Source organism: Ictalurus punctatus, chromosome 4, assembly GCF_001660625.3.
Source record: "Ictalurus punctatus breed USDA103 chromosome 4, Coco_2.0, whole genome shotgun sequence".
NCBI classification, from domain to species: domain Eukaryota; kingdom Metazoa; phylum Chordata; class Actinopteri; order Siluriformes; family Ictaluridae; genus Ictalurus; species Ictalurus punctatus.
This window is the reverse complement of record NC_071284.1, coordinates 32,752,219-32,764,990: the sequence shown is the minus strand read 5'-3', so window position 1 is coordinate 32,764,990 and position 12,772 is coordinate 32,752,219. Positions and strand designations below refer to the sequence as shown.

Sequence of the window (12,772 nt, the reverse complement as noted above, 5' to 3'; positions counted from 1 at the left end):
CCCCCAAAACTTAACCCATATATTCTCTCAGTTATAGTCACCTCCAATTTCCCTCCTCTACCTATTTCTTCCCTGTTGCATGTCAGAAATCAAGCAAGACATGCAGCTTTGAAGAGACGCTATGTCCCCTCTTTCCTATAATATGTGTTAAAACACCACCCTCATCATCTGTCACAACTCACTGGTCGGATAAATATCCAGTTATGTGTAAAGAATTTCTACTGCACTGTTCCTTGTATTTTTCAAGCCAGGAGGGAGTCTTCAAAACCTGTAGTCGCTCAGTTTATATCAATGCTCCCAGATAAAGCTCTCACATAGGCTGAGGCCATTTGATTCCAAAGAGGTGAAAGATTTAAATCCTATAATCGTATAACTGACATGTTCTAATTAGTGTTAATTTCTTTACCACTCATTAGTGACGTTTTGTGTGACATGGTGGAGGGGTTTATCATGACTTACAGCCACGATATTCTTTCTACTCCTCTGTGAAAGCCATGAGCCATGTCAAGCAGGTGTTAAGCAGGCTTCTGAAACAACAGCTTTATGTAAAATCACTTCAAAGATTTCTTGGATTTACAAATTTCTGCAGAGGATTCATTTTTGAATGTGGATAAATGGAAATGTGGAAAACACAAAGCACAGAATCAGAATCTAATGCACCTGTGGCATTCCAATATGATGGGAGATATTTATCCTGCCAACTACGCCAAAAAAATGTGGCAATATTCCAATATGAAGGGAAAACGTTTACCCTGCCAACCACACCAGAATGTGGCAATATTCCCAGTTGGAGGGAGACGTTTATCCCAAATTCAGTAAATCCAACTACGCCACCCTGGGGGAGAACCAGGGAAATACTCCCAAACAAAAGGCACACAGATAAGTTTCACCAATCAGGGCAAGGAACACGAGAGTGAGACATGAGTATGAATATAAAAAAATTTATATTTTATTATGACACTTCAGCATCATTTAAAACTTAACATGAAAATATAAAGTCACTTTCCCATGAAACACAATAAGGGTTTTAAAACTAAGAACTTCTTCAGGCCCAGGCTTGGCAGGGAGAAGGCAGGCCAGCTACAACTCGGGAGGTCATCCAAGCCCACTGCAAGTCACACCAAAAACCACACTACCTGCACCATAAGGAAGTTGTGTTGGCACACTGAGCACACTGTGAAGCATACCACCGACTAAATGCAGCTAGCCTCCCCTGTCCCACCAAGACTCACTGGCTCCTGGAGAGAAAGAAGACACCGATTAACCGAAAGTTACAAACACTAAACAACAAACAAAGAAAGACAGATATTACAGACACTGTGGTATGGTAGCTATAACACCCAGGCCCACTGACACCACCACAAATAATGGAGGCAGTTGACAACACCCAAGCAAGACCAGAATTATGGCAAACAGTACAAATGACAAATTATGGCCACTATAGCATGGAGACAGTAAGGCTCAACATACACCCTCTCAGTAGTGAAGTGGTTAGGTGGAATAACAAACCTGAAACAGGTTTGAGGCTAGGAAACACTAATTTTACCACTCTCAGACTACTCACTCTCTTACTATATGTGGTTACAAAACAAACCAGACATACATCCAAAACTAAAGAAAAACAAAATACATGAAGCAGAACAGTACATAAAAGCAAACCAATTGTTGAAACAAAAACACAATAAAGCAAAACAATCCAATAAAACAAAACAGCAGCGGCATCACATGTAGCATCTTCAGCTAGGGGTTTGTCTTGATGAGACTCCCCACTCTTACCTTAACACAAAGATCAGAGTGTCAAGCTAAATCTACCAAGCCCCAATGTGAAAAAGGGAAAGGTGCACTTACCATTGGGTTGAACAAACACCAGACACGAAGTTGTATGATTACTCACAGGCACCACGGCTTGACGTACATACTCATATCATTCAGCCACTGGCTAAATGTTGCGATCACTGAACGCGATCTCCGGCGCCAATTTGCCACAAAGCACGCTGGATAGCTTTGTTGTTATTTGGAAGGGTAGCTCATTTTCTCATGATGGATGTTTCATCTTCAGTTTGGTAGACCTGCTCAAGATTGGGATAGGATGGTGTTGAGGGGGCGGGGGTTCTGCTATATATCTCTATAGCAGAACCTCTGACCTTCATTCTCAAGAAGGGGTCATACAAGTTTGCATGGAAGAATTCAACTAAACAAGCCTTTTCTCAACTCAAAGAAGCATTCACCACAACTTAAAATCTTAAAACACCCTGATCCATCATGACCTTTAATTGTAGAGGTGGACACATCAGAGACAGCAGTGGGGGCCATCTCTGACAACCTCAGGATTTAACAGTGAAAGAAGTGGTGCAACTGGCTGGGGTGGGATAAACATCTCTTCTTTATTTACAGTACATGTGGATCATAAGAATCTTGAATAATTGAAAATAGCAAAAAGCTTGAATTCAAGACAGGCCAGATGGGCCTATTCTTCTCCAGGTTCCAGGTCACCATATCTTATAATCCTGATTCCAAGAACACAAAAGTAGACTCCTTGTCATGGCTTTATCCTGCCCCTCAGAGAGGAAAACACTGATCATTGGACTGAACACTGAACATTTATCATGTTTCATTGATGCCATTTCATGGGACATATTATTCATCACTTGATACAGGATATCCAGGAGTGAACTTATCAGTTGCTCCTGAACAAATGCTGGTGGAACTCTAAGGTAACCTAAATTCATAAATGAATTTCCACACGCTCTGCCTGTACCTAAGCCAAAGTTCCCAGAAGCCTGCCTGTAGATAAACTACCGGGAACCTGACATCTGGTTAACACCCCAAGCTAATTGGCAGTTAGAGATAATTTTGTAACACGGATATTACCTCATGCAGGGTTTGAACCCTCATGTCCAGGGACCCAAGGCAAGAACTGAACCCAGTGAAAAAGATGGACCCCAGTGCAGAGAAAGCCAATATACATTATATTCTACCAAAGACCTGGCAGGAGTCCAGGAGGCATCAGACGGTGTAAGCTGGAGTACCACCAATGATATGAGGGTTTGGCAGTGGTGTGGCTGCCTTGCAAGAATTTACGGCAAAAAAACTGATTGAGACAGGAGATATGAAAAGCTGGGTTAACCTGCAAAGTACAGAAAGATCGGCTATGGGGTTTACTTACATAGCACCTTAAAAAGGCCCATGTACCAAGGGACTAGTTTTTTTGACTCTAGGTACAATGACAGATCCTTAGAGGATAGCCAGGTGCATTGGCCTGGGCAGAAAGTGGGGCCCAGTTAGCACTGGCAATTGGCATGGCGTTCTCAAGTGCCAGTAGAGAATCCTGGGCTTTTTTCCAGATTCGCCTACACTGCCATACTAGTTGTTCTGCTGCGCTGATGTCTGCCTCCTGCTCAGGGAACAAAGGAGGTGGGAACCAGAACTGACACTCAAAAGTGACATCTCAAATGTCACAGAGTATTGTGAGAGTACTCGGCCCAGAGTAGGTGCTCACATCAAGAAGAAGGAGTAGATGAGGGCAGGCAGCAGAGGGTCTTTTCCAGGTCTTTCAATAATAATAATAATAATAATAATAATAATAATAATAATAATAATAATAATAATAATGTTTATTTTATATATAACACCTTTCTATCACCTTTGTTTTATTTTATATAGCAGCAAGATCATTTTACACAATAAAATATTAGCATAAAACAACACGAATTTTTAAAAAATTATTTACAAAAAGGGTATTGTTCCAAAACAATTTGTACAATAATAATAAATATCACATTCAAATTAATAACAATAATATTACGCACCTTCTCAGGAATATACTACACATTTTAGTTTGGCAAGATTAACTCTTACTGAATTTTATTTTATTTATTATTTACTTTTATTCAGAGCAAACTTCAAAAGCTTCTGAATGGTTAAAAGTGCTGCCTCAGATGTTGGATAATGTTCACCTTCACTAGAATATCCTTCATTTTACACCCTGACATGTTTACGTGTTACTGATTTTAAATGTATTTTTATTAAAAAAAAAAAAAAATCAATAGCTTCTTAATAGTTAACATTACTATCCAAAACCAACTTGTATAATAACTCATTAAATCTCACTCACTATATCACTCACTGACTCAGCTGTGTGCCTAATTCCTAATTGTTGAGCAATTATCTCTATTTCTTGGACCCGGGAGAAGGAGGTGTGATTTGGAACACCTCAGAACACTTTAGTAACATGTTTTTTGTTTTTGTTTGTTTTCTTTCTTTCTTTCTTTTTTTTTTTTTTATCTCTTAGGACTTCATGGTATTAGAAATAGCTCCAGAAACTGTGTGCAGCCAGAGGAAGGCAGAACATTGACGCTTCACTTGATCCTATGACTGCTACGGTCCTTTCATCGAGCCTGTCCCAACTGGCATTACTGTTATGGGTAGTGTGTGAGGTTGTGGTGGGGACACCTCAGGAGGAGAAATGTGTGTACTTGGACCATGCACAGCATATTGACACTGTGGGCCTCTCTCAGGATGGAGATGTGGTCCTTGGAGCACTCATCAATTTCTACATGCAGCCACCAGCCCTGGACATGAGCTTCACCAAAGAACCGTACCTGCAGCCCTGTTATGAGTGAGTGAGTTGCTGTCTCTCGGTGTCTCCAAAGTAATCAAATATTTAACTAAACTTATAATGGCTTAACTAAAAATGATATTTTTGACGAATATAATTTTTGCCTGTTTATGCTTTCTCTTCACAGTCAAACCGGGACCATTTCTCAGTGCACAATTATTATGAAATGTTTTAGTATCATTATAATTTTTTTTACATTTTAGTCGCAAACCTGCATTAGACAAGTCAGTGTTATATGCTAGTTATGTGCCAGCCATTCTGTTAAAATTTCAGGGCTAAAACGTGCCAGTTCCCCCTCCCCCCCTGATTCATCCCATCTGCCTCACTAGCCAGTCATGTTAAATCTGGTCATGTTAAATCTGGTAAAACTTCATATAGCCTGTTTGTCTGAAACATTTAATCTTATTTATATCTAAACCTCAATGAATCAAAAACAGTATATATATAAATAATGTTGTGTTGATGGAACATTTAGGAACAGAAAGCTCATTGGCTCTAATAAATAGGCAATATATTGTTGAAGACAAATAATGTTTATGAAATCTGTACTGAGGGGGTCTGTGGAATTTAACCTGCTTTGCTTGTTTTATATGCAGTTTTAGACAGTTCATTTATTTTCTTTCATGTCCATTCAGACAGCGGCAGAGCGAGCCCTCTCGAGCTTTTTTTTTTGCTGTAGTTGGTTGTTATTTTGGTTGTTACTGGTTTGGTTCAGTAACATCGTAATACATATACGGATAATATATTACCTATTATCATCATAAAAAACCAACACACAGACATTTGAAACTGTATAAACAACAAACTACAGTACATTACAATACTGTTTTATTTTTTAAAACACTAGCATGAGAAAATCTTGTCTTCTTGCTTCTATATGTTTAAGTAATGACCAGCCTAAATAATAGTATTATCTCTCTCTCTCTCTCTCTCTCTCTCTCTCTCTCTCTCTCTCTCTCTCTCTCTGTGTGTGTGTATATATATATATATATATATATATATATATATATATATATATATATATATATATATATATATATATATACACAGAGAGAGAGAGAGAAAGAGAGAGAGAGATAAAATACTATTATTTAGGCTGGTCATTACTTAAACATCATAATCTTCATATCATACAACAAGACAATTAAATCAGTTGTGTTTCAATAGGATGACCTATGCTCTACAGAAGAGTATTTCTCTCTCTCTCTCTCTCTCTCTGTGTATGTATATATATATATACACACACAGAGAGAGAGAGAAAGAGAGAGAGAGAGAGAGAGAGAGAGAGAGAGAGAGAGAGAGAGAGAGAGAGAGAGAGAGAGAGAGAGAGAAATACTCTTCTGTAGAGCATAGGTCATCCTATTGAAACACAACTGATTTAATTGTGTTGTTGTGTGGTATGATGATTATGATGATAATAAGACTATATCCATTAATACTCTGTACTGATTAATCTAACTAATTATTTTTAAAATGGCATATAATTTTTAAAAAGTGCATGACCCTAAAAAACCTTTATAAATTACTTGATCAGTTTAATGCTTTACTAAGGATGAATTTAGATCAGTGAAGTACACTTTAATATACAGAAGTTAAATTTTAAGTGTTCCACTTTACTCTATCCTTTATCCCTCTTTATCCCGGTTTGCAAATATTTACCCTATCTCTCTCTCCTTTTTTTCTTGTAGGTTTCTGTGTTTGTGTATGTACCCACTTTTATTTTATTGATCGACATGCTTTTGCTATGTGTATCAAACGCTGCAGGGGTTTATATAATCCAGCTATTAACTCTCTTTGCTTGTCTACTCAGATTTCAGGAGAGTCCTGTGCAGTGGGCTCAGGCTCTTGTCTTTGCTGTGGAGGAGATTAACAGAAATCCTTTTTTGCTCCCGGGGGTTCGACTGGGCTACCGTGTCATGGACAGCTGCTCGCGCTATCCTCATAGCCTGAGAGCGGTCATGTCCATGATCAGTGGAGGAAATGGCACTTGTGAGACCACCCGACCTGCCAAACTTATCATTGGAGACTCTGCTTCCACACAGTGTATGATTCTGTCCAGAGTTCTAAGCACACTGCGTGTACCAATGGTGAGTGTCATTTTGAGTATAGAGATTAAATATGCAATGTGCCACTGTATAGAGCAATATATAAGCATTCTAATATCACGTGTCTGAAAGTGGGGCTCAGGAAGCATTACCAGGCATCCACAATTTTATCATTTTGTTACAGAGGTGGAAATAACAAGCCATCACTACCAGGTATCAAATGTATTATTTAGACCTTAGAGGTATTTGACTGGCCACTTGAATTGATTGGGTTCAATCCAAACCTCAAAAACTGAACAATGCAGCCTTTAAATAATCCCAGTGTATTCTGTTGCTGGAAATTTTTAGCAGTAATAAAAGTGCTATGCCTCCAGTAAATAGCTAGAATAACATTGTTCACGTTCAGGAAGTAAATCTTACTTGGAAGTTTGCGAAGTTTAACAGTTAAAGAGGTGAAAAAAGTTTGCTATAGGAAGCTGAATATGAATGAAGGGTAGGGTATGGTACTGTAAGGAATGCAGATGATTAGACAGTGATCAGATGATTAAATGTTTAGATTAATTGCCACATCACTGATGACCTCCAGAACAATTCATATTGTCTATTTATTTATTTATTTATTTATTCATTTATTTATTTTAATTTTAATTTACTCACACCAAAGGGCAGTAAAATAATAATCATGTGGCTCCAAATTTTTGAGAGCACAAAAAAAAAAGCATGTAGAGAAATTGTCTGAATGAAATGAAAACTCGGATTTCAGTGAATTCTCTGATTTTCAAAATATTTTATCATATGAATATCGGGTATACAGCACAGAAGATGTACAGATGTGCAATGTTAAGAATAAATATACAGTATATCAGAGAATATGATGTATTGGAACTATTTTACTTTGTGTGTCAGTGTCAGTGACCTAGGTGCACTATATGGCCAAAAGTATGTGGACACCTGACCATCCCACCGATATGTGGTTCTTCCCCAAACTGCTGCTGCAAAGTTTGAAGCATAGATTTGTGTATAATGTCTTTAAGATTCCCCTTCTCTGGAACTAATGTAATGTTTCAGCATGACAAAGCTCCTGTGGACAAAGTGAGGTCCATGAAGATGTGATAATTGAAGGTTGGTGTGGAAGAACTTGAGTTGCCTGCACAGAGCTCTGACCTCAACACCATTGAACACCTTTTGGGTGAATTGGAATGCCAAGTACATGGCAGATCTACTTGCCTGACATCAGTGCCTGACCTCACTAACTCTCTTGTGGCTGAATGGACAGATCCCCACAGCCACATTCCAAAATCTAGTGGAAAGCCTTCCCAGAAGAGTGAAAGTTATAACAGCAGCAAAAGGGGATGAAATCTGGAGTGGGATGTTCAACAAGCACATGTGAGTGTGATGATCAGGTGTCTGCATACTTTTGGCCATATAGTGTTTATCATCATGTTCAAGTATGTTGGGAATATCTTCTGTTTATCCCTCAGATCAGCTACCTGGCTACATGTGTGTGTCTCAGTAACAGAAGAGAATATCCCAATTTCTTTCGCACCATCTCCAGTGACATGTATCAGGCTCGCACGATGGCCCAGATGGCCAAACGGTTCGGTTGGACCTGGGTTGGTGCTGTGGTGGAGGAAAATGACTATGGGCTCCAGGCATTGCAATCGTTTAAGGAGGAAACAAAAGGTACCGGCATCTGCCTAGCTTTTGTCAGTACTATCTTCCGTGAGAGATTGGCAAAAGATGTCGACCGTGCAATAAAGTTGGTGCAAAGCTCATCTGCTCGTGTGATTATCGTATTTGTGTGGGATATGGATGTGGAAGTGTTCCTCACTGAGCTAGTTCGCAGAAACGTGACAGACCGACAGTTCCTTGCCAGTGAGGTTTGGAGTACCAGTAGCCTTCTCTTGAGCAACCCTGAGCTCTACACCATTGCTCAAGGCACACTGGGAGTGGCTGTTAGGAGTGCACCCATTCCTGGATTTGAGAAACACCTACAAGAGCTCCATCCCTCCCGGTATCCTCGAGACACAATACTGAGAGAGTTATGGGAGAGGACGTTTGGCTGCAGCCCAGTGCAGAACATGGCAGCATCTCAGAGTGGCTTACCACCGTGCAGTGGGAAGGAGAGTCTAAAGGGGGTTCAGAATAGTGTTACAGATGTCTCCAACTTAAGAGCCACTTATAATGTGTATCTGGCTGTTTATGCAGCTGCATATGCACTCCACTCTCTGCTGTCCTGCACTGCACCTAACAGTTCTGACCCCACGGTGACCCCAGGCTGCTTATCTCCAGACATCATCACTACACAACAGGTAATGCTGTTTTTTAAAAAAATCACATTTAAAAAATAAATAAATAAATAAATCTGCAGCATTCAGAATTTATATTACTATTTTAAGTAAAATGCTTCATTTATAATAATGGTAAATGTATTCAGTGATACTTGAACTTCTCGTTTAATTTAAACATTGAACTGAGTATTTAAGGAATAAAACACATCTGGGTTATAACTGGCTGTTTGTAATAATTACTGTATGTAAAATAATCCACCACTGGATCGTGTGACCCCAAAGGGGATTTTTTTCCTGTAACAATATTCTCCAAAATATTTAATTCTTCTCATACAACAGCAATTTTCCTAAGATTACAATTTTCAATCTATTATTGAAAGAACATCACTTCTTAAAAACCATTTATTTATTTATTTACATTATTATTGTTTAACGTCCACAAGTTAGTTTCTGTTATCACTTACCGTACATTATAGCAACTTATACATATATCCCCCCTCTCCAGCCTGTCTTTTCTCTCTCTCTTAAAGTTAATAAGACATTATTAATGATTAATATTATAACTCTTATCATTTTATAATATTACTCTCAATGTCAAAAATATCAATATTATTTAATAATTAAATAAAGCTAACATAAAAAAAAATCGTTAATACATAATCATAAACATAAACCTGTTCTTCTAGCTCTTAGAGCAGCTTAAGCTGGTGAACTTCACAACACAGCTGGGAGAGAAGTTTTATTTTCAAGATGGGGAGACTCCAGCTGTCTATGACATAGTGAATTGGCAGAGAGGTCCTGGAGGAACCTTGCAGTATGTCCTCATTGGCCGACTGGAGGGTTCTAACCTCATCCTTAATGAATCTGCCATCAGCTGGCCAGGAAACTCAAACAAGGTAACTATGTAAGATTAATGCATAAATATCGGTAATATATCCATATGAGTTTAGCCAAGAGCCAAGAGCTAATTGGTAATATTGAGCCTATGACCTTAAATATTGGAAGAAATATTTTTAGCACATACTTTAGTAGAATATAGATCGATATTAGTCGATATTAGTTTAGTTTTAGCTCTGCCACAGTGGCAAAGCAGATAGTGCTGCTCCTTAACAACTTGAGGTTCTGGGGTTTCATCCTGAGCTCTGGTTAACGTCTCTGTGGTGTTTTTATTCACACCTTCACACATACACTCAATATCTATATACTTTATAGACACGTAGAGGTGGTGAAAATGCATATATATATATATATATATATATATATATATATATATATATATATATATGTGAGTGTGTGTGTGTGTGTGTGTGTGTGTGTGTGTGTATGCCGACAAACTAGAAAATTGTTATTGACTGTTAAACAGGCAAAAATATGCACAGACCACTGAGGGTTAAATTGCATCATAAAATCTAAAATGAAGACAATTTTGACTTGAGTTCTAAATGCCCTTTTGTCTCTGATCATTTTAGGTGCCTGTGTCTGTGTGCACTGATGAATGCCCCCAAGGCACACGCAAAGTTATAAAGAAGGGCCTGCCAGTTTGCTGCTTCGACTGTCTGACTTGCGCTGAAGGAGAATTCAGCAATGTCACAGGTCAAAGTCCCTTCAATTAACACTTCAATTAAGCATCCAAAAACAAATACTGTTTACACCATCTGAAACTAAAGGGGACAGCAAGTTAAACATGCCATTTATGTAAAAAATCAGGCAATAATTTATTACTAATCCTGTTCCCTAACGTTCTATAGAATAATGGCATTTAAAATAGTAACTGTTGAATTCACAATTCTGATTGGTCAGAAGATGTTAATTAATTTTCTATAACAGTAGTTCAGACAGTAGTTCTGGCAGCAGACCAAATCATAGGTTTATATTAGTTTGCTCATTATAATATGTTTTCACTTCTATAGTAACAGCTTACAAAATAACATATGGTAGATGCTACACATAAAGTTATTAAAAATAAATGTATAATCATTGATATGGTGAATATATCTATAAGGAGATTTCAGATTGATTAAAGGAGCCTCTAGTCTCATTGATTTGTAACAGTCTGAGGTAAAGCTGTGGCAATAGTTTTGTTGATCGGATATTAGGATAATGGGAATTGGTTCTCAGATGTTCCCAACATTACTCATAACTCTTATGGATAAAAATATTATGCACTTTAATAAATAAATAAAAATGTTGTCAATAGGTGTTGTATAAGAGGAATATAACACTTTGGGATGTGCTGTTCTAGGAAAATCATCATTGTTGGGGTAGCAATAGTAACTCTGCTTTGATCTGGGAGCATCACACAAACCCAACTGTCATACCCAAACCTGCTCCTGGAAATCACATAGTACCCTTAGTATTCTGAAGACCTTAATATTTTGAAGGGTTAGGCTTAAGCTAGAGACCAAACTGAATGTTTTTTTGTTTTTTTAAAAAATCTCTTTTACAGGCTCACTAGAATGTTATCGTTGCCCCACAGAATTCTGGTCCAACAGTCTAAGGACTGCATGTATACCACGTGAGGTTGAGTACCTTGCATTCAACGAGACAATGGGCATCACTCTGACAACTGTCGCTTTGTGTGGTGCCATGATGACAGCAGCTGTGGGTGTGGTTTTTGTGTACTACAGGCAGACTCCTATCGTCAAGGCCAACAACTCTGAGCTCAGCTTCCTGCTCTTGCTGTCACTCAAACTCTGCTTCCTGTGCTCACTGGTGTTTGTGGGTCAGCCCTCATTATGGTCATGCAGGCTACAGCAAGCAGCGTTCGGGATCAGTTTTGTTCTCTGCATCTCATGCATCCTTGTCAAAACCATTGTGGTTCTGGTTGCATTTCGTTCAGCTAGACCTGGATCTGCAGCACTTATGAAGTGGTTTGGACCAGGCCAGCAAAGAGGAAGTGTTCTGTTCTTTACCTGTATTCAGGTGATTATCTGTGCTGTATGGTTGTCCCTCAGCCCCCCCTTTCCTCATCGCAACTTAAGCATTCAAGGGTCAAAGATCATCTTAGAGTGCATGGTGGGGTCAGTGACAGGATTTTCTCTGGTTTTAGGCTACATTGGACTGTTAGCTGCCATCTGCTTCCTTCTGGCCTTCTTTGCCCGGAAGCTTCCAGACAATTTTAATGAGGCCAAATTTATCACTTTCAGCATGTTGATCTTCTGTGCTGTGTGGATCACGTTTGTTCCAGCATATGTCAGCTCTCCTGGGAAGTACAGTGTCGCTGTAGAGATATTTGCCATCCTGGCTTCTAGTTTTGGTCTCCTGATATGTATATTTGCCCCAAAATGTTACATTATTTTACTTAAGCCAGAAAACAACACCAAGAAATTCCTCATGGCGAAAACACAATAGAGAACAGATTTCAACAGCATCTGCAGTGTGACAGTTCCTGTTTTCTCATCAATAATGAAAAAATCAAATAAAATCATATCTCCGTCTGTCTTCTTTGCCCAAAATCTAGTTACCAAATACTATGAATGTTACTTTTAGATACCTCCACAGAGGATTGATGGAAATGGCAAAATTCTGGTTGTTAATATTTAATAAATCATTTGTTTTCCTCTGCATAAAGTTCTTGTGAGGTGTTTCTACTGTTTCTAATTGCAGTTTATGTAATAACAACATTCCAGTGAGGGGCTTTTAAATGTAAGTCAAATGTAATAATAACAACAACAACAACAACAACAATAATAGTAATAATAATAACAATAATAATAATAATAAAATATTAATATTTCTTGCTAATTATATAGAGCCTTTCTCAGACCCACAGTTACAACATCACTTGAAAAATGCATAATAGTATGTACGCAAAATTG

At 38.3% G+C, this 12,772-nt stretch overlaps 1 protein-coding gene across 1 annotated transcript; it reads left to right on the top strand.

Annotated features, from left to right (window-relative positions):
• The first annotated feature begins 4,370 nt into the window (after nt 1-4,370).
• On the top strand, nt 4,371-12,529 carry LOC124628120 (extracellular calcium-sensing receptor-like). Its single transcript, XM_047155266.2, has 6 exons — nt 4,371-4,618; nt 6,429-6,705; nt 8,145-8,975; nt 9,641-9,850; nt 10,424-10,547; nt 11,401-12,529. Exons 1-6 carry the CDS (start codon nt 4,371-4,373, stop codon nt 12,303-12,305), a joined length of 2,595 nt encoding a protein of 864 aa, XP_047011222.1. The 3' UTR covers nt 12,306-12,529.
• The last annotated feature ends 243 nt before the right edge of the window (nt 12,530-12,772 follow it).